The sequence below is a fragment of the Tenrec ecaudatus genome, chromosome 8, assembly GCF_050624435.1.
Source record: "Tenrec ecaudatus isolate mTenEca1 chromosome 8, mTenEca1.hap1, whole genome shotgun sequence".
Classification (NCBI taxonomy): domain Eukaryota; kingdom Metazoa; phylum Chordata; class Mammalia; order Afrosoricida; family Tenrecidae; genus Tenrec; species Tenrec ecaudatus.
In genome coordinates this window covers 40,293,552-40,316,680 of record NC_134537.1, presented here as the reverse complement: position 1 = coordinate 40,316,680, position 23,129 = coordinate 40,293,552, and the positions used below count along the sequence as shown (strand labels likewise).

Below are 23,129 nucleotides of genomic sequence, written 5' to 3'. Positions count from 1 at the left end.
CTAGATCCTGAAGAGTCAATAACTTCAAATCTGCAGAGCCAAAAACGGAATGCTCATCCTTCTCTACCTAGCCTACATCCCTTTACATCTCCATTAAGTCCGTTCTGACTCAGGGAGCACATACAGGGTTTCCAGGACCATAAATCCAGACAGCCTCACCTTTCTCCTCTCCTGAGGAGCAGCTGGTGGGTTTGAACCCAACCCACAAGGCCACCAGGGCTCCTTCATTTCTAAGGAGTCAAAAAAGCCCATTTTTAAAAATCATGTAAAATAGGTGAAGTTGAAACTCTCAAAGGAAAGTACAGGCTCTAGGGCTATATAGGAAATTAAACAAACAATCTGAAGACAATGAATTGCCTACGTAATTCATGGAGGTAGCAAAATCTCAGATGACTAAGTCCAAGTAATTTCTTAAAGAACACTGTACACAGTTCAGTCGATCTTCTTCTCACCCAGTTTCTAAGGCTCTAGAAGCACAGATAGCCTATTGAATACCTTCACCTCAAACAACAATTATGGGGGGAGAAATAAAATAATCTTAGATAGTAAAAGAAGTTCAAGAAATCATCTATACCTTATCAGAGTTGTTATGAAGAAAAACAGAGCAAAATAAAAGGAAGCTGAATCAAAATATCTGAAGATGCACCAGCAATAACAAATAAAATGCTAACAAGAGAAAGATGCTATTAAAAGACAAAAAAACTCAACCTAGAAGATAATATAAATAAAGCGAAGATGGCAACATACCAGCAGAGGGACTCCACAGAATCCAGCCCAGGAGGGAAATTCAACACTGCTGGTATGCAGTTGGAGCATCATAAAGATAAGTAGGCAGAGACCCATGGGGTTTTGAGGAGCTGGGGTTTTTTGGATTACCTCAGTGGAAGCTGGCTGCGGCTTGACCTTGGCCCACCCCCCACTGTCTCTGCCAGAGTGGGGACCATTTGGAGCCCAAAGGGGTCTTGGTCTCAATACAGCCACAGTTTGTTCCCGCCTGCCTCAGGGCAGGGACAGGACCCTTGCAGCTCCACAGGCAGGGATCTGGGTTCAGCTACATTGTTGCTTCTGTTTTACATCTCTGCTCTCTGTTCCCCCCAGTCTTTGAGGGCTGCCCAGGGCTTTTTCTCAGCTCAGCTGCGGCTAGCCACTGCCTCCAGGCAGGGACTAAAGCCTTGCTGCTCCGGGATGGGGAGTGGGACTCAGCTACATAGTTGCTTTTGTTTCCCCCTCTTCCCTATATTCCCCCACAGTCTAAATGGTCTTACTTTTTAATTTTTCCTTCCACTTTGTCTCTTTCCTGTTCTCTCACACTCCACTGCTGACCTCCAAACCACTTCCCTTAGCCTAGGGCATTTACACCTGCACTTCACTCAGCTAGGTGAACTCCACTCTGTTTAGCTAGCCTGAGGCTAAGAAAGCCCTGCTTTCCCTCTAGGGGCTACTGTGCCCAACTTCTCACCAGGGAATTCCTGCCTGTGTACCTGGAGGCATAAGGCAGCTCGGTCAACACTCATCAACATTCCAAGGTGCCCCAGGAACCTCTGCCCAAGCTCCACAACAACAAAGCTGGCAACCCACCAGCCTTTGGGGGCACTCCCCTGATAGGGAAGCCACAGGAGGATAAAGTGGTAGGTTAATCCCATAGTAAAACTAGCTATAGGCAGATCGAAGAAGCATTCCTACAAGTCTCCCAGAAAGAGGCAGTGCTCTTTGACTCCCAGGAAAATGGCACCTGGAACCTTTAAAACAACACAACGCAAACAGCCATCAGCCCCAATGACCTCAAGGGGAAAAAAGGAGAAACAAAAGGCAATGGCAGAAGATATCCTGAACATAACAACACACATAAAAGAAGCAGACATTGAGCTGCCACAGAAATAAATTTTCAGAATGCTGCTTGGAGTCATACAGGATATGAGAGAAACAATACAGAAAAAGGATGAAATGATAGAGGAGATAAAGGCCATACACCAAAGGGAAATACAGGATTTAGTGAGGAGATAACAAAAACCAGTAGCAGAAACACGGACCTTGAGAACCAACTGGAGGAATCAGAGAACCGCATCAATTACTGGAGGACAGCCAAGCAGACTTTAAGAAATGTGAACTAAAATCTAATAAGATTATCAGAGAAGCTGCAAAAAATCTAAGAGCTATGTCTGATGCAAAGAAGAGGAACATTAGAATTATTGGCTTACCAGAGGAAGACACAACAAAGAAGTCATCTGCAACAATATTCAGAGAATTCTTGGAGGAAAACTTCCCCAGCTTAATGAATGAAAACCAGACCACCATTCGGCAGACTGAAAGAACACCAACTAGACTGAATCCCAAGAAGAAGTCACCAAGGCACATAATAGTTAAACTATCCAACTTTGAGGAAAAGGAGAAAATTATGAGAGCAGCTAAGGTAAAACAAGCAATCACATATAAAGGTTCCCAAATAAGAATATTCTGAGACCCATCAGCAGAAACTATGAAGAAGAGGAGAGAGAGGCATAACATATTCCAAAAACTGAAGGTAAACAATGCAAACCTAAAAAGACTCTACCCAGCTAAATTATCAATGAAGATGGATGGAGAAGTAAGAGTCTTCCCAGACAAGGAAAAACTCAAAGAATACGTTAGAAGAAACCCAGGCCTACGAAAGATCCTTGCGGACCCAGTATGGGCAGAAGAACAACACTCACCAAGCATAAGTTAGAGACCGCCACATAGCACCTCACCCAGAGGGCAACAAAGAGAAAATAGACCCCAAGATAGCATTGGCTTAAGGATGGAAAGAAGTCAAGAATGATACATGCACGCACACACACACACACACACACACACACATACACAACACACTAATGAGGAAGGAAAGTAGGAAAACTACCAACACAAAGGGTATAAGATGACATCACAGAGTCCGCAGATGGAGATATTTACCCTGAATATCAAAGGCCTGATCTCAGGCGTTAAAAGACTGAGACTAGCAGACTGGCTTAGAAAACACAACGCATCAATCTGCTGCCTACAGGAGACACATCTCAAGGCTACAGACAAAAATAAGCTGAGAGTCAAAGGCTGGAGAAAGTCATACCAAGCAAACAGCAATACAAAAAAGCAGAGGTTACAATCCTAATCTCGGATAAAACTGACCTCAAAGTGAAAACCATGAAAAGAGATAAGGAGGGACACTATATAATGCTCAAGGGAATGGTAGACAAAGAACCACTAAGCATTGTAAACATATATTCCCTGAATAAGAGACCCGCTGAATATGTCAACCAAACACTCCAAAAGATTAAAAAAGAAATCACAGCCTGAACAATTATAGTGGGTGACGTCAACACACCATTCTCTGAGAAAGACAGATCACAGGGAAAGAAAATTACCAAGGAGGCTAGAGATCTAAACACCACAATTAGACAATTTGACCTGATAGATATTTACAGAGCTTTTCATCCAAATACAAATGAATTCACATTTTTCTCAAGCTCACATGGCACATATTCGAAGATAGACCACCTGCTGGGGCATAAGGCAAATCTACATAAATTTAGGCACATTGAAACCATACAGACCTCTCTCTCTGACCACTGTGCCATAAGGCTGGAAATCAACAAAAGGAAGACAAAGAAAACAAGAACAAACAATTGGAGGATGAATAACTCTCTACTGCAAAAGGAGTGCATACTGGCGCAGATCAGAGATGAAATTAGGAAATTTCTAGAAGCCAACGAGAATGAGCAAATAATGTACCAAAACTTATGGGACACAGCAAAGGCAGTCATCAGAGGAAGTTTCATAGCAATACATGCACATCTGAGAAAGGAAGACAGACCCGTGATTGATATGCTGGCACAAAATTTACAACTAGAGCAGAGTCAGCAGAACAATCCTACTAATAGCAAAAGAAAATGAATTATAAAAATCAGGGCTGAGATTCAGGAAAGGGAAAATAAGAAAACTATGGAAAAAATTAATACTACTAAAAGTTGGTTCTTTGAAAGGATAAACAGAATCGATAGACCACTGGCAAGCCTAACCAAAGAAAGGAGAGAACAAATTTCAACAGCAAGAATAAGGGATGAAAGAGGGGACATTACAACAGACCCTAATGAAGTCAAAAGGATAGTTACACCGTACTATGAAGGATTGTAAGACATGGACAAATTCTTGGAAAACCAATCACTCCCTAGACTATCCTTGGTGGACGTCAAGAATCTCAACAGTCCCATAGCAATAGAAGAAATAGAAAAGGTTATCAAGGGATGACCAACAAAAAAATCCCCTTGACCATATGGCTTTCCTGGAAAATTCTGCCAAGCATTTAGGGAAGAACTAACACCAATCCTACACAAAAAGGCAGCAAACTCCCAAACTCCTTCTATGAAGCTAGTATAACTCTGATACCAAAACCGGGCAAAGATCCCACAAGATTCGAGAACTACACACCAATATCCTTAATGAACATTGATGCAAAAATCCTTAACAAAATAGCCAACAGAATACAAAAGTATATAAATCAAATAATTCACCAAAACCAAGTGGAATTCATACCAGGGAATGCAGGGATGGTTCAACATACGAAAGACCATTAGTATTATTTGTCACATTGACATGAAAAACTGCAAGAACCACATAATATCAATACATGCAGAAAAAGCATTCTACAACATCCAACACCAATTCCTGTTTAAGACAGTTGAGAAGACAGAAATGGAAGGAAAGTTCCTCAAGACAATACAAGCTTTATATGAAAAACCAACAGCCAATGAGGTAGTCAATGGAGAAAAGACTAACATAATCCCACTGAAAAAGGGGACCAGACAAGGATACCCCTAGTCCCCACTCTTATTTAATATCATGCTGGAGGTTTTAGCTAACAGCATAAGGCAAAAAAGAGACATAAAAGGTATTTGTCTGGGGAAGGAAGAGGTGAAACTATCGTTATTTGCAGATGATATAATTTTATATATGGAAAATCCCAAAAATTCCACAAGGGAAGTACTGGAAGCAATAGAGGAGTTTGGCAGAGCGGCAGGATACAAGATCAACAAACATTAGTCTATCGGACTGTTATATACATCGGATAAAACCACAGAAGTGGAGATCAAAAAGGTGGTACCCTTCACAATAGTCAAAAAGAAATTGAAATATCTAGCGATATACCTGACTAAAAGAACAAAAGATCTATATGGAGAAAACTACAGAACACTATTACAAGAAATCAAGAGCGACCTCAACAAATGGAAGAATATCCCATACTCGTGGATTGGAAGACTCAATATAGTAAAAATGTCAGTTCTTCCAAAAGCACTATGTAAATTTCATGCGATCCTGATATAATTACCCTCATATTTCTTCAAAGAAATAGAAAAAACTGATTACTAACTTCATATGAAGAGGGAAGAAGCCCAGAATTAGCAGAGAAATCCCCAAGAAGCAGGACACAGTGGGAGGGCTTGCTTTACCTGACTTTAGCATGTACTACACAGCCACAGTTGTCAAAATCGCATGGTATTGGTACAATGACAGATACTCAGACCAATGGAAAAGAACTGAAAACCCAGAAATAAAAATCATCAGCATACAGACAACTGATCTTTGATAAGGGCCCCAAAAATATCCAATGGGAATCAGATGCCCTCTTTAACAAGTGGTGCTGGAAAAAATGGATATTTACCTGCAGAAAAATGAAGCAAGACCCTTATCTCACTCCATGCACAAGAATAAACTCAAGGTGGATCACAGACCCTGAAGTTAAACCCCAAATTATTAGGGCCATCAATGAGAGAATTGGGACCAACTTGAGAACTTTGGCACAGGAAATACATAGGCTATCAGAAATAGGGAGGGACACAAACACAGAGGAGGCACAAATTGACAAATGGGTTATACTGAAGATAAAACACCTGTGTACATCAAAAGAATTCACCAAGAGAGTAATAAGAGAGTCCAGGGACTGGGAAAAAATCTTTAGCAATGACACATCAGACAAAGGCCTTATTACTAAAATCTACAATACTCTGCTAGCTTTAAAACAGAAAAAAAAAAAACTAGTTGTCCACTTGAGAGGTGGGCAAAGGACTTGAACAGAAGTTTCACAGGGGCAGAAATCCGAATGGCCAACAAGCATATGAGAAAATGTTCCCAATCTTTAGCCATAAGAGAAATGCAAATTAAAACAACAATGAGGTATCACTTAACACCCCTAATGGCAGCCCAATTAAAAAAATCAGAAAGCAACAAGTGTTGGAGGGGCTGTGGGGAGACAGGAACTCTCATCCACTGCTGGTGGACTTGTAAGTAGGTACGACCATTATGGAAATCGATCTGGCGATATCTAAAACAGATGGAAATCAAGTTACCATACGACTCAGCAATCCCCTTACAGGGCATATACCCAGAAGAGGCAAGAAAAAAACCAAGGCCAGACATCTGTGCTCCAATGTTCATTGCGGCACAGGTCACAACTACAAGGAGTTAGAAGCAACCCAAATTTCCATCAACTGACGATTGAATTAAAAAACTGTAGTATATACATAAAATGGAGTACTGCGCATCGCTAAAAAGCAGTGATGAACGTGTGAAGCACATCGGTGAATGGGAAGAAATGGAGGAAATCATGCTCAGTGAAGTCAGCCAGCCACAAAAGGACAAGTACAACATGAGTCCGCTGAGGTAAGCGTTTAAAAAAAAATGTAAAAGGGGCACGGGGAAAAAACTACTGTATACAAACATTCCTGGGTGAGGACCATGTATGAAATGCAGAGATGCACATGGTAGACAACTGGGTAGAAGGTGGGGAAAGTAAAAAAAAAGATGAAAATAAGGAAGAAATGGGTAGCAGGTGCATGGGGCACTAATCCACCGAAGGGGAGGGTATTGTTTATATCTCCACAGGAAAAGACTTCAACCCAGTGCCCCAAGGTGTGAATGCAACATTCCAGCGTTGAGTAGGTAACCAAAGGAGAGGTCTGGGGGGCTGGCCCCAGTACCAAATATTAAGTGGATGCCTGCCCCTCTCTACAGAAGAATATATTTCAAAGGACAGCATTGAATCTGCAGCTCCGGGAGAGGGACATATCTGATTGGAGCACACGGGAGCAGGTGAAGGGGGATTAGGAAAGAGTGGAGCACATCCTAGCCCACCAGGCCGTGAGGATGATGACCCCAATTAGAGCAGCCAGTCCACAGAGAGGACCACATGGCCAACCCCACTATGAGACACAAGGCCCCTTACTGACCCATGGCCCAGTGGGGGACAGCACGGGAGACACAGTGTAGGAATTGCGACCGACCTGGTCCTGCCACACCGAGGCACCGCACTGGGGAAGTGCAGCGGAACAGCATGAGAATGGAGTGGCAAGGTTCCCAGGGAATGCTGAAGGTGGACTTTATGGCCATGGCATGGTGCCCCAACAGACTGGACTGGAAAACACTCTTAAAGGTCAACAAACCACCCTTGAACTAACTACAAGCTTTTCTTTCTTGTTGTGTTTTGTTCTTTGTCAGTGGTTTGTTGTTGTTTTGTATATTATTGCTTGGTTTTGCTCTGTCTTGTTTTTGTGCATGTTATTATCTCCTCAGGTCTGTCTAAATAAGATAGACTGGATGAACCATCTGGAGGAGAAAACAGTGGGACCGACAGTTCCAGGGGGACATGGGATAGGGGGAGGTGGGGGGTAAGGAAGTGGTGTTAACAAACCCAGGGTCAAGGGAACAAGAAGTTATCCAAATTGGTGGTGAGGTGGGTGTGGGAGGCCTGGTAGGGCATGATCAAGGGTAATGTAACCAAGAGGAGTTGCTGAATCCCAGAGGGGACTGAGCATGATGGTGTGACAGGAGGAAAGTCAAGGGAAATAGAGGAAAGAGCTGGGAGGCAAAGGGCATTTATAGAGGTCTAGATAAAGACATGTACATGTGAAAATATATTTATATATGAGGATGGAGAAAGAGATCTATGTGCCTATATTTATAGGTTTAGTATTAAGGTAGCAGAAGGACATTGGGCCTCCACTCAAGTACACCCACAAGGCAAGAATACTTTCTTCTATTAAATTGGCATTCTATGATGCTCACCCTCCCGACACAACCTCTGAAGACAGAGATTCCTCACTGATTCCAGTACAGGCAGACCCTGGGGCATATTGGAATTACTGCAACAAAAGGCACTTGTGGCCATCCCTTTGTGGTTGTTGCTGCACATCTCATTAGTAATATGTACTGCATACAATGTTGCAGGACATAATTTGCTGATGTTATCAGCCTCAGATATAAGGTCTCCAACCCCCAAAGACAAATAATCATCAAATCCATAAAGACACTTACAACAAAAGGTAAGAATAAATGAAAAAAAATTAATGAGGCATTTGATGTACAATAGGACTGACTTATATTGGAGTAGCCATCAAAATAGAATCCTACTATAAACCATAAACTCAAATAAAAGCAAAGAGATGAAAACAAAGATTACAGACCAAGGAAATAAACCAAGCATTCTCCCTATCATTGCAGAATGAATAAATTCAAAATGAAACAGACATAAAAAAATGAACTGTCAGAGTAAGTAAATGCCAATGAAAAGGAAGAAATAATGACAAAGAGAAGTTAATAGAGATGGAAAGCAAAGATAACTGAACATAATAATATTTGATTTCCTAAAGAAAATGTAACAAATGAAACAGGAAATGTCTTGAGAGAGGTAAGAAAAGCATCCCTGAGAGGAAGATAACAAAGCAATCTGCAGGCTGAAAGACATAACCTGCTCAGCACCACGCTCTCACCTTGAGTAATCATGATCATGAAGGTTAGGATGGGATTCTTTAAGCAGAAGACACCAGACTTTGTTACGGTGACATGCAATTCAAAAAACCAACGAAGGGAATAGTATATTAATCCAAAGTGTATTCTAATTTAAAGGCAGAAGACAGACATTCTCCAACATGCACGAACCCAGGGAATACAGCATTTATGAGTCCTTAACCTCCTCAGAAGATGTAAACCAAAATGAAGGCCTCAACAGTGGAAATGACACGGTGAAAAAGGGTTAAATGGTACATAAGTATTCTGTTTAAAAATAGAAAGACACCGAATGACTATGGGAAGTAGATCAACTGCATCCATTGTTACAGTAATGTACTAATTTACCAGCATATGCCAGCATTATTTATTCATTTTATACTGGTGGGGTTCAAAAAGTCCCTGAAGCTCCCTTGTACAAGAGAGGTCTTGGATGATGCTCACCTGACATTAGTGATGATCTGTGTGATAGCAGTTGGGATGATTTTCCTATTTTGTATTTGCTTTTCCATGGGATCCCTGGTGATGTAGTGGTTCCAAGTTGGGCTGCTAACATCAAGGTCAGCAGTTTGAAACCACTAGCTGCTCCATGGGAAAAAGATGAAGCTGCCAGGTCCTATCAGGATTCACAGTCTAGAACATTATGAGTCACAACTGACTCAATCGCAGTGGGTTTTGCTTTTGGTTATTTGGGGTAAAAGAATTTTATATAACTGGGGGGGGGATTTTGAGTACTTTCTGTATTATCTAGGTTTACTATGATGAACATGTATTACTTTTACAGTAATATCCCTGCCCACTAAAATGTAATCTTTTAGAAAAGATAGAAGAAGAAAGGCTCAGGTGGCCTAATACTCACAGAAAGAGGCAGGGGAGAGAGAGGAGAAACAACGGGGAAGAGCAAGCACAGAGGAGTTCTGAAGACAGAATTTGCAGTAGAAAGTCAGCCAGGCAGCAGTGAGGATTCCACCAGACTGTGAGGGCACGGAATGTCCGACTGGGACCTGGGAGCTGGATGGGAAAAATCAACCAAGACTTTGCGGGGCCCCTATGCCGCCTACCCTTTTTGGATACACGCATTTCTTTGCCAATGGTTCCCTACAATGCTGTAGTGCACATCTTTCCTCTTTCTCACAGTCTGAAAAACCTGAGAGGAGTAAAAGTCACCTAACAATGAAGACAACAAGCCACGGATGAAGCATGTGTCCTCAAACTAACGGAGAAAGCACGGCTGGGTCCCTGTGTAAAGACAGCAAAGGAGACTGAGTGTTTGAAGGACACAAGTCATTTCCAATGATGACACTTACCTTTCAATTTGTCTTTAATTGTCTCAGACAAATGTTTGGTGAGCTGAGGCATTTCTTCAGGAATATACTCCACATTTGTCAGTTCGTCTTTGAGTATGTCATGGATGCTGCATTTTACCACAGAAGGTCTGAACCTAAGTCGCACAGATTGGGAACATCTCATTAGCATTCCAAAGCCCAATTCACCTGTCCACCTCAACTCTCCCCAGTGTGCTGTCCCTCTCAAGCACAAACGTCTGCACTCACTTTTAGCCTAAAGTGTGGTGATTCAGACTCACCCAGTGGCACCATTAAGATAGGCCTGGCAACTTGCTTTCCCTAAAGATGCCAGTCAAGAAAACCCAATGGACGCTCCACTGCGAACCACACAGGGTTACCAGGAGTCAGAATCAACTCTCTGGCAACAAAGTGTTGTTTTTCACTATCAAAGCCTTTTATGAAATTTTGATTATACAAGTGATATCAATGCAAGAAAACAAGTCACATTCTATTTTTTTTTATCTCCAGCCCAGACCTCTGCCTTGAACTTGGGACCACATACCCTACCACCTTTTCCATTTAGTTAGCTAAGAAGCCACTCTCATGGCTAGATCCATTTCTTCTTTCAAGTCTTTAGTCCAATGTCACCTTCACTGGGGACCACCTCGCTGAAACCTCAAACCACCCTCCTACCACCATCACTTCATCTTCCCCTTTGCAGTGCTGCTGCCAAAGACCCCTTTCATGTGTTAAAGACAAAGGTGTCGTGTTAAGGTGCACCTGACTAAAGTCACCTACTACGCATGTGAAAGTGGGACAGTGAACAAGAAGAGCAGAGAAGAATTTATGCTTTGGAATGATAGTTTTGGTGAAGATTCTGTAATAGATCCTGCACTACGGGAAGAATAAGCAAATCTGTCCTGGAGGAAGGGCAGCCAGATTGCTCATTCAAAATGAAGATGACGCCAACAACAAAATGAAGAGGGCAGGGCTCTGCCTCGCATACCTTTTTTTACAGTTTTATTGGCACATAATCCACATATCATACAATAGTTCAACCATGTTGAGAAAGTTGGACAATCATTCCCACAATCAGTTTTAGAACATCTTTGGATGGTTAAATCACTTTTAACATGAGATGTGTAATCACAATCAATGCTCCCTCATACATTATTTGCTCCCCCAATCCCCTCACCCTTCCTGAGGGACTTCCTCTTTTTCACTGACTCTCCACTTATCAAGAATGACATCCTTTTCTGGGCTGGTCTCTCCTAATCACACGCTCAAAGCACAGGAGAGAAAATCCCGAAGCCTTGTTTCTAAGGAGCATTCTGGTTGCACTTCTAAGACACATCTGTTGGTTTTTCTGGCTGCCGCTGCGGTGGTGTGAAGCGGTTCCAATGCGGAGTGACCGACCCTATGCACACAGAACAAAAGATGGGCCGGCCCTGCACCCTCCTCACAGCCGCTCTTAGGCTTCAGCTCAGTGTCGCCGCCCCCGTGTCAAGCCATCTAGGTGACGATCTTCCTCTCTTTTGCGGCCCCTCTACTTTACCAAGCATGATGTCCCTTCTCAGGCTGAGCGCTCCTGATCACATGTCCAAGAGATGCATTCTCACAGCCTCTCTTCTAAGGAGCACTCGGCCCACACTTCTTTCCAGACAGATTGGTTTGCACTTTTGGCAGTCTGTGGAACTTTCGATATTCTTTGCAAGTAGCATAATTCAATTGTATCCATTCTACCTCAGTCTTCTTCATTCAACCAATGTCCTACTTCCCCATGCATTTGAAATAACTGAAAATACCATGGCTTGGGTCAAGTGCACTTAGGCCTCAAAGTGACATCCTTCAACCTCGTAACAAGGTCTTGTGCATATTTATCTAATGCAATGCATCATATCTAAAGCAATGCATCATTTTATCTCTGCTGCCTCCATGAACATTGATTGTATATCCAAGCAGTACTAGCCAACTTCAATCTTTTCTGTTTAGCACGATGTCACCTCCTAGTTCAGTTGTGAGGACTTTGCTTTCCTTTAGATTGAGTTATAATCCATCTTGCAGGCTGTAATCCTTGTTCTTTTTGTAGGCCACTGTATTTTCAACAGTCTTCATCAACACCTTAATTTAAATGCGTCAATTTTTCTTAGGTCTTCCTTAGTCGTTGATTCCATTCAAAATGCCAAGCTATGGTATTTTCAATTGCATGAGAAAGTTGGACACTGGACAATGGATGCTGGGTAGAGTTGATGAAAAAGAAGACTCTCAACAACATGGACTGACAAAATGGTTGCAACAGTGAGCTCAAATATAATAACAATTGTGAAAATAATGCAGGACCAGGTTGTGTCTTGCTCTATTGTATGGAGTCGGTCACTATGAGTGGGAGTCAACTAGATAGCCCCTAACCATAACGGCACTTACATGATAGAGTTGACTTAGGCATTTACCTTTTGGTTGTCCTTCCATCATACAATATGCTCCATGAGGACAAAGAGCCCTGGTGGCATAGTGGTTACATGTTGGGCTGTGATCCACAAGGTCAGTAGTTTGAAACCCCCTGCTGCTCTCTACTCCTGTGGAGAGTTACAGTCTGGGGAACTCAGAGGGACAATTCTACCCTATGTATAAGTTGGTATGAACTGGATGGCATGGAGCTAGCTTTTGGAGAGTGTTCTCATGCCTAGAATAAGACAATAAATGTATGTGGGAGGAAAGGAAAACTGACAAACAAAAAGAAAAATCCACCCACCACCAACTGCCAATGAGTTGATTCAAACTCAAAGCAGCCCTCAAAGACAGGGGAGAAATGCTCCTTAGGCTTTCTGAGAGTGTGAATCCTTATGGGAGCGGACAGCCTCGTCTTGCTCCTGCAGAGACACCAGTGAGTTCGATGTAGGCCAGACACAAACCAGCAACAGGTTCTCCCTGGATCTCATCTGGCTCAGGCTGGGTGAGGGCATAGATGAGAAAAATGTAAAATAAGAGAGTACTGGCTTATGATCATAACAGTATCAGTACTAGGGTTCCAATTCATGCATGAAATGCTTGACCCACTGCACCATCAGTGGTCCCTAAAATAAAACAGTCACCTCTGATTTCACCGCTCTACTGATACCACTAGCACATTCACTGTACTGATCATAGGACACTAGAACCAGATTCCTTTTCTGGGCGATTAGCTGATGTCAGTTGGTATGTCTATCAGGCACCAAGCTACCAGATGTCTTTAACTTTTGAGCTTGTAATGTGGTTTACTAGTTGGTAGTCCTAGTGTCCCTTGTTACTCTTGTAAAAAGCATTGTAAATATTCATATATAACTCAAGATTTGTCACCTCAACATTTACAATTGATTGATACCAATAACATCCCCTCACAACTTTTTTGAATCAAACTAAAGGGAAAAATTAGATTTAACTATTCAAAAATTTGATATTATGTGCAGAAAGAGTTCTGTATTTTCATGATCATATGTCTGTAAAAGGTTGGAGGAAGATTAAAATGCCATTTAGCTTAAGAATTTGTGAGTTATCTGCAAATTGACTCATTCGGGGAGTGGAAGACTCCCTGGTCATTTCTGAATATCAAAGTGTACACAAGTGACTCTTTTGAAGACAGTCTACATTGCAGACAAAAGTCTCTTCCACACAGGATCCAGTCTTGGTTTCAGCTAACTCCCAATGGAGAGGCAACTAATACGACAGCAGCTCCCCAACAAAAGCATCAGAACATTCTCTTTTGTTGACATCCAGGATAAGTCTCCAAGCATTGCTACAAAATCATAGAAACCTTTATTTTTTAAAAAAAGAAACCCGTATTAAACTAAGTGTGATGCTATGGTTTTGAAATACACTCCCTCTAGGTCTCTGCACTTCACCAGAATTCTGCGCTCTGTAATGTGTGCCACATCAAAATGGCAGTTTTGTCATTCTCAGGCACTCAAATGTTCCTCTTAAGCAGTCTCTAGTTTAGGGAAGGCAAAGAAGTCTGAGGGCCCAGTAGGGCTGTCAGAATGGTTAAGGCTTTCCAGTGAATTTTCCCTAGGCCAACTCTAGCTATCCTGGAAGAAAAACCAAGGGCCTTGCTGTGATGGAAAAGAATGCTTTGGTGTAACTTTCCGGGACTTTCTCTCATCCATGCAGTGTTTGGTTTTCTTAAAACGTCTTTATACCCCGCCTTTGGTATCCTGTAGTCTTCAAGATCATCCCTTGGGGTTTCCAAAAAAGTTGCCAGAAACTTCTGTGCTGACCTCTGGGCCTTAAATTTAACTGGCCCCGCAGAGCCCCTGGGAAGTGATTGTTTCGAATGGGTCTGCTTTTTTTTGTTTGAGAGCATGCTGATTAGCGTATCCGAGGGAGAACTTGTCTGCAGCCACTGACTAATCACAGAGAGATGTTTAAGCACGTTGTGCTTGGAATAACCCAGCCACAGTGATCTGGAACCTGAGTAGCAATACTTTTTAGCCTAAGATCATAAACAAGTAGTCTTCCTCATCTTGCATTTTCCCATAAATGCCCTCATCCAGGCTGAGTCTGAGGACACTCTGTTGGTACCCAGTTCAAACTTTCTCTCTCTGTACTTTTGAACAGTATTTTCTTTGCTCTGTGGCCACATGTAATAGATTATTCTCACATGTAATATAAATTATATATTAACTAGTACATTTGACCCTTCTGTTAAGCTTTTCCTACTCCCATGAAAGATCAGCAGTTGCTTCAGACAAGGTACCCAGGATCTCAGAGGACTTCTCCTGTATGGGACATCTCTGTTGTTCATCTTGTTCTGCATTGTCTCACAACACAAACATAACCAATGGCATGCTATGAGATTTGAATCTTTCACCAAGATAACGGAACGATCTTTTTCCATATCCATTGTTCACTCATGAGATCTATCACCAAAGCTGCTGGCTTCCGGTATCAATCAAGTGTTAGATTCAGCAATCTGGTCTCCAATACCAGATAGGTTTGGGGAAGCCTCTTTTTTTCATTTGTATCTTCTCGGCGTGGAAAAGTGCACTCACGGGCGGGTCCTACAGCCCAAGCAGAGGGTGCTCTGCACGAGCCCTCTGGGCCTGTGTAGGGCTGCGGACATACCGGTCTGCACCCTGCAAACGGTAACTCTGGAGACAGGCCACCCAGTTCCTCGCCCTCTGCCCACGTCGAGGGCTTCGGGGACCGCTCCCCCTCCGCTCGGCTCAGAGCGCCCCAACCCTGCAAAGACGCGTGGAAGCGCGGAGAGGCGGGTGCTGGCGAAGGGCCCTTTCCCCACCGCCCGCCCGCCTGGCCTCGGGGATCGCAGCCCGCCCGCCGAGCACTCCCCCCCCCACACACACCCCCAGCTACATCTCGCCCACTACCCGCCTTTGCTGGAAACTGGGCCGCAAAATATAGGTGTTCTCGGGCCCCGCGGGCTTCTCAGCATCAGCCTCCACGTCGGGCACAGCGAAGGATGTGCCCACCGAGGAGATGGACAGGCCCGTACGCGCGGCCATGGCCACGGCTTCGGGGCCCGGGTCCGGCTCAGGGTGAAGGGTGACCGCCCGGCGGGTCGCGGCGCGTACGGGAAACCGTCGCCAGGGTAACAGGCCCGCCCTCCGTCCTCACGTGACGGGCCACGCGCCTTCCGCAGGGAAGCCCCGCCTCCGTCGGCGGCGCCCGGTCCGTTCCCGCGCCTGCGCACTCGCTGTCGGGCGGAGCCCGCGGCGTGGAAAACCCACAACTCCCGCCTGTGGCATCCGCTCCGACCCTTAGCAACTCCACAGGACAAGATTGAACTGCCCCAGTGGGTTTCCGAGATTCTAATCTGCATGGGAATTGAAATCCTCTTTTTCTCTCCATGGACCATGTGGTTGGTGGTTTCTGATGGGCAGATTAGGGATAGAGGGGGTTGTCTCCACCAAATGCCCACGCTAACCAAAAATTCGCTGGCCATGCCACAGCAAAGGGGTTGGAAAGAAACCTGGCACACAGTAGACACCTATGGGGTGACCCAAAGCTGGGGATGCTCAGACCAAAGTCACCTAGACCAGGTGGAGGTCAACCTGGGCACACACCAGGCACCAGCAACCTGACATCACACATGCGCCTGAACTCAGTCACTAGGAAGGCCAGTACCTGACACCCCACCTACACCCACCCCTCACCCTCTGCCCATTCCCCACCCTCCACCCATCTCCTACCCTCCACCCACTCCTCACCCTCCACCCATGCCCCAAGTCGGGGTAGGAGGGTAAACAGCACAGACTGAGGGCAGGTCTGGCAGGTCAGACGGTGGAACTCTCTCCTCTCTCTCTTTTTTTTTTTTTGGTTCCAGCACTCCTCCTTTGGTTCTGTGGACTTCTCTTAACAACCATTTTCCTTGGGTTTATTTATTTTTTTTGCATTCTTGAACTTTCCCACAGGCCCGCCATGCAGCTTTGCGCGCTTTCCAGGGACGGTCATGCTATGTGAGACTACATAACTCGAAGCTTCCACTTTGCTCATAAAAGTTACTTGGATTGCAAAAGTGCTTCTGCCGCCTGGTTTCTTCCAGCGTTGAGAAGCAAGAACGGAGGAAAACCGTCCCAGAAGCACCGATTCCCAGCTGTGGCAAAGTTCGGCAGCGACCAATCACTGACTCTGAGCAAAAGGCTTTCAAGGCTGAGAATGGTGGCTCAACTCGGAGAATGCATCAACGCCACTGACTGAACACTCGGCCATGTGTATTCTCTCAATAGCAGATCGAACTTTCACCTGTTTTTATGCAACCTGTGATCCAAGAAGATCTTTAAAGTTAATCCACAGAAGGATATCGTGCGACATGTACATGAAGTTCACATGTCAATATCTGTAAATAAAGTTGCAATAGAGGCTGTTTGGCCTGCAAAGCTTAAACCTTTATAGGGAAAGCCTGCAGACTCCCGCTCTCATCTTTTATCAGCACCCCGTGGTGCCTTGTGCAAAATCCGAAAACAGTACTGCTTTCGGGGTACCAGTGGCTGGTTCTGCTTTTGAAAGCTGGCTCTTGTCGGTTTCAAAAACGATGAGCATCCCCTAATACTCATCCAGGCTTCCTTTTGGTAACCTTGGGTTAACACGTCCCCAAACTTGCTTCTGTAAAATGCAAACATGCCACGTTTTATGAAAATATATCTATATTGTTCAAAGTTCCAAGTTTGGCTGCCAAAGTGTCTTCCTGGAAAAATCTGTGAACATGGCAACCCTCTGTGTCGGTGGAGGATTGGGCTCCGTGGTGTTTTTCAGGGGCTGGGTTTTCAGAGCAGATGGCCAGGCCTTTCTTCAGAGGTGCTTCTGGGTGGGCTTGGCCACACATTTGGTTAGGAGCCAGGTGTCCTATCTGTTTGAACCACCTAGGGACTTCAGCCTTCTCCTAGCCTTCAGTACACTTCCACCAACCTCACCTCTCCTAGACCCAAGTGGCTTTTGTTTGTCAATGCTCAGCTTCCAACCTCTCAGGGGCTCCTTATGACTGTTCCCACACATCGACGCGTCTTTCCATAAAATCCTTCATGACTGGCTGGAAATGCTGAGTCTTCTTTCTGGCCCTGGCCAGCAGCCTGGTCTGTGCAGTGATCCCAGGCTCGGGTGCTCACCCTCTTCCCCACCCGCCGCCCCAGTGGCCATCCCTTAGTCTCAATAGCACCAACTCCATCCCAACCTGGCCCAGAAATCTCCCAAAGAGAGAGAGAGTATATTTTCTCCTTATTGTTTCACCTGTCCTAAGAAAACCTAGACTTTCCCTTAACATTTTTTAATTTCTCCTGCTCTATCTACTGCAGTCCAGTGGAAAACACAAAGGACTTGGTGCACAAATAAGTTCAACGAACATTTTATTATGTCGTCTGCACTATGTGTGGGAGATTTCTTTCTCCCTATAGATGCCTTTTTTAGGAGAGACTTATCATGCTACTAACCCACCATGACCAATGTTTTCATGCATTTCTTAGCAGGGAGGACATTGGAACGCAGCCATCAAAATCAGAAAATTAGCATCGATGCATAACTAGCATCTACTACTCAGACCCACCATTTCAGTGCAGAAGCCCTCACACCATGAGCCAGCATGGCATCTCGTTGTCTTCTCTCTAGTCTCCTTCAGTCAGGAACAATTCCTCGGGCTTTCCTTGACTTCCATGACCCTGTCGCTGTTGAAGATGACAGGTTTCTGACTGCTCATGGTGATCCTGTGAGTGCCAGCGTGATCCCTGTGATCCCTGAGCTTTCTTTGGTCGATTGCCTGCCTTCAGATGGACTCAAACCTCCGACCTGTTGGTTAGTAGCCAAACACATGAACTGTTTGCCCACCACGCCGGGACTCTTGGTTTGAGACACGTATGGTTGACAGGAAGAGCACAGGATCATTGCGATATTCTGCTCCCTGCCTCGTCTCAGGCACCTCAGAGTGAGGATCTGTCCATTGCTGGTAGAGCTGACTTTGATCTTGAGACTAAAGTGGTGCCTTCCAGGTGTCTCCATTGTGAAGTTACTCTTTTCCCCTTGTAATTGACAAGTACTTTTATGTGACCGTATTTGTCACTATCACATGCCTCTCAAACTTTCAATATGTTTATATCATATGGGCTCATGAATGACTATTTTATTTACTAGGTTATGGTCCATTATTATTATTATTATTATTATTATTATTATTGACAGAAACAAACAGCCCCGTCTTTCTCAGACTGGTGGAGTAACTGGTGAGTTTGAACTGCTGATCTTTGGGTTAGCAGCGGAGAACTTTAAACACTGCGCCATGAGAGCTTTTTGTTGTTCAGAACAAATAGTATTGTCCCAAATGTGGCCCCCTTCAACTGGCTTCTCTATCCGTTTAAAATCGATTCATTGTTCTTTGACTCCTTTGTTTTCTGGCACGACAGGATGTTCCAAACTCTTCTTGTACTTGTCCTGCCCAGGCCCTGGAAGTCTGTACCCATTTACCCAAAGTGCCCTGGCTCCTTGTAGTAGGTAATACTAGTGAAAACCAAGATCTGGAAAGCAGGTGAGCAAGGGAATCAATGGGATGTGTATGTGTGTGTGTGTGTGTGTAATTCTCCCACAGAGCAGCTGATGGGTAGTGAGTTTGTGTGTGTTACGTAGCTGTACATACATTTACATATTTACATATATTCATATATTTATATGCACATACACAATTCTGCCAATTCATTTCCAACACCACAGGATTCATGCTAGTTTTATCCTTTTCCATCTTTATAACTCCTTTCTCTGGCGGTGTCTGGCAGTGAGAAACCTGGTTTTCATTAAGCAGGGCCTAGTGACTTTAACTAATCTCCACTGCTACCACCACTCTCCACATCCACACACACACACACTCCCCAGGCCCTGGCTGCTGCCCCCTATGTGGACACCGCCTCCTCACCCTGGTCAGGTCTGGCACTCTACTGTGGGCCATCAGGACGTCCCCTCATGTGGCCCATCTTCTGGCAGTTAGGCCACCTGTTGTGGAAATGGAAGAGGACAGAGGAGGACATACGGAAAGGGAAGTAGGAACCCACAGTACAGTCCTCAGCACACAACAGACCTCCTTTCCAGAAGAAATAGAAATGTTCTCACCACCGGGTTGTAACTCCCACCAGCAGACTGGTGCTTATAGCTCACCAAGGGGATGGGATCGCTTGCGAACAGTGCAAACAAGGTACACGGCACCCTTCTGGGTTTTGAATCATGCAACAAGCGATTGCTCAGTATTGCCATGTAGCTAGCTGGTGGCATATTGGGTCACATGCTGGACGGCTAAGCAGGACAGCAGTGTGAGCCCACCAGCTGCCCTATGGGAGAAAGAGAGCTGCAACAATCTACAGGCTTGGAAACTCACAGGGGCCGTTCTATGCTGTTCTATAGGCTCGCTATGAGTCAGAATTTCTTCTATGGCAGTGAATTTGGTTTGGGGGTTGCTAGGTTTAAAAGGAACCATTCCAGAGGCAGGAAAAGTTCCAGAAGCCCTCTGCTGAGAACAGGAGAGAGTTGTAACATCAGAGACAAGAGACAACAAAAAGCCATGACAGAGAAATGGCGGCAGCAGAGGCCAAAGGATCAAGAGAGCAGCAGCAGCTAGTGCATTGATTTCCAGCCCACAGACAAGAAAGCTGATGCCGTCTTTGGGCAGGAGGCTTGCTGTCTTGTGGAGTGTCCCTGAGCATTTGTCCATGAAGTTGATCTTCTCGACTCATGGAACTTGAGTGCTGAGTGCCTTTGGGACAAGGCTTACTGGAAGAATATGATGTCTCCAGGCACTCACTGGTGGCGTTAAAAGCCTTTGTACACTTGCCCAAACAGGGCAGAGACTGAGTCAGCTCAACAAGTCCAAAGGGACAAGGGCCAGAGAGAGGCTTGTCTGTAGCTATGGATGAAAATAAGCTGCCATGACCAAAGAACTGTATCCTGAGTCTTTCCTGATCCTGAATCGTAAACTGCTACCTCTCTAATAAATCCAATAATTGTGACTAATGCCTGAGTTCTGTGTGGCCACTACCATGAGTTATTGAACCCAGCAGAGAGGTAGAGAGTGCCATAGGAGGGACGGCTAACATGAGAATTGACATACAGTTTGGAGAGAGGAGGTGTCAGCCTTGGGCTCATGCTGATGTTGAATTACAGGAGGTCAGACCCGTCTACTACACCAGTTCTTACAAGATGACAAAAGAACAAACACGGAGAACGGCATAAGGTTAGAGTCAACTTTGAAGCTCTCCTGTTACCCTCCCTCCATTCACCTGGACTCATCCTACTCGTGTCCCCTTGTCATTTATTTTCCTGATCTGGGTCCCACGAGGTCTTCTTTAAGGGCATCGGTGGTGTGCAGACATGCAGGACAGTGAATCACGATCCATTGGCTTTTAAGGAGAGAAGCCAGCTCATTTCCCAGGCTCTCCCTTCTTCACAAATGGTAGCATGCCAGGCACTTCAGCACAGGCGCCCCACAGGCCAGGGCCCTGAGAGCAGAGCGGGCAAGACCTCCAGGTGTAACAGAGCAAAGGAAGCAGGTCTTGAATGACAGGTAGAAGAGGAAATAGCAGTCATTGCAAGGTACCTGCCCTTAGAAGCAACCACACATGCCTACTGGATTGGCTTTCCCTCCCCCATCCTTTGACTGGGATAAGGAGAATAGTGTTAACTGTGTGATGGACAGGACGAGGGGAGGAGGGGATGTTGAAAGGCTTTGACAGACAGGCACTGGATGACAGGGAATAGGAAAGGGAAAAGGGGAAGAAATGGAGAGTGAGGGGGAGAGAAAAAGGTCCTTCCCACTGCCAGCCCTTATCTGCCCGAGGGTAACAAACCTGACAGTCCTGATAAGGCCCAACTGCCTCTGGGGAAACTTGCTTTTCTGGACAGCACAGAGCCCTGAAGCACCTCAACCAATGCTACCTCCTAAAGAAATGCCTTTGAGTCCCCCAAACCTGAGCTCCAAAGGGCAGAAAGGCAACCTTCGCCACAAATGAAAACTACCTTTTTCTTAGTAGGATTCAAAATGAGAAAGCATCCTCCTCCCTGCAGATGCCATTCAAGAACATACACCTGTGGGGAGGGGAGGAGGAACGGGAAGAGAGTGTATATGGATGAATCCTTTCATCTCCTCTATTAAGAAGCCTGACAGGCTGGGTTCCTGGGGTGGAGCGAGGCCTTCACCCTTGTGAGTTGGAGGTAAGTCTCAATCATATTCTCACAATATTGTTCCCGTACACCCTTTGAATTAGTTTATTGTGCCAACCTGGCTGATAAACACTTGTGGGGTTAATTGAAGGGAAGAGGAATAAATGGCTCAGTGAGCCTCACTTTTCTAGTTCTTGGGTCTCTTGCTTTCTGATGGTCTGACCAGGGTGCAGCTGCCTTAGCAGTTCCCTGCTTCAGCTTGCAAGGCTCACTTCCTGCAAGACATCCCTGAGGAGAAGCCACATGGACCTACCCCAATGCAGCCCTGGGTGCTGGAGCAGCCGTGTGGAGACCCCTGCCAGCGCTGAGATGTTTACACATTCACTGACTCAGCTTTCCTCCTGCAGTCGGTATCATTGTGTCTGTTTTATGAGATGGAGGAGGACTTTGTGGATTGGTGTGGGACATAAGGGTTAATGTGTGAATGTTGGACTTGTGGGCTTGGGCAGCACTGGGTTGGGATGTTTTCTTGATTCACATTTAACCTTTATATAAAACTCTCTCTTATACATGAGTTTCTGTGGATTTGTTTCTCTAAAGTACCCAGACTAACACACCCTCCCATAATAGTACTACCTTAAAGTTACCTCTAACAAGCACATGGTTGATTCTATGTCCCTATAGAAGCAGCCATTATCCGTTTCTTCTCTCTTCCTCCTGTGACACCCTTCATACCTCATGCCTTCATACCTGCCCCCAACACAGGTATTAGGCTTCCTCACCTATGAGCTCAGACACCTTTTTTTTTAATCTGTTTTATTTTTTTTTTTCACTTTTTATTTCTTTTAATTTTTTTTATTTTAACAATTTATTGGGGCTGATACAATTCTTTTCACAGTTCATACATATACATACATCAATTGTATAAAGCACATCTGTACAGTCTTTGCCCTAATCATTTTTTTCTCTTTTCTTCTTTTACATTTTATTAGGGACTCAAACAACTCTTACCACAATCCATACATATACATACATCAATTGTATAAAGCACATCCATACATTCCCTGCCCCAATCATTCTCAAAGCATTTTCTCTCCACTTAAGCCCCTTGCATCAGGTCCTCTTTTTCCCACCCCCTCCCCCCCATTTCCCCCTCCCTCATATGCCCTTGGTAATTTATACATCGTTATTTTGTCATATCTTGCCCTATCCGGAGTCTCCCTTCCCCCCTTCTCTGCTGTCCCTCTCCCAGGGAAGAGGTCACATGTGGATCCTTGTAATCAGTTCCCCCTTTCCAACCCACTCACCCTCCACTCTCCCAGCATCGTCCCTCACACCCTTGGTCCTGAAGGTATCATCCACCCTGGATTCCCTGTACCTCCAACCCTCATATGTACCAGTGTACAGCCTCTGTCCTATCCAGCCCTGCAAGGTAGA

The 23,129-nt window shown here is 44.8% G+C and overlaps 1 protein-coding gene across 2 annotated transcripts in view; it reads right to left on the bottom strand.

Annotated features, from left to right (window-relative positions):
- The window catches only part of PCYT1A (phosphate cytidylyltransferase 1A, choline), a 103,875-nt gene extending 88,202 nt beyond the window's left edge, over positions 1-15,673 (bottom strand). The window contains exons 1-2 of one of the 2 annotated variants that reach the window (XM_075556265.1): positions 15,441-15,673; positions 10,098-10,231 (exon numbers count right to left, since the gene is read on the bottom strand). In XM_075556265.1, coding sequence (XP_075412380.1) covers positions 10,098-10,231; positions 15,441-15,571 — 265 coding nt within the window. In that variant the 5' untranslated portion in view covers positions 15,572-15,673. The remainder of the gene's footprint in view (positions 1-10,097; positions 10,232-15,440) is intronic. The other variant, XM_075556262.1, reaches the window with a different exon arrangement.
- Positions 15,674-23,129: the final 7,456 nt, after the last annotated feature.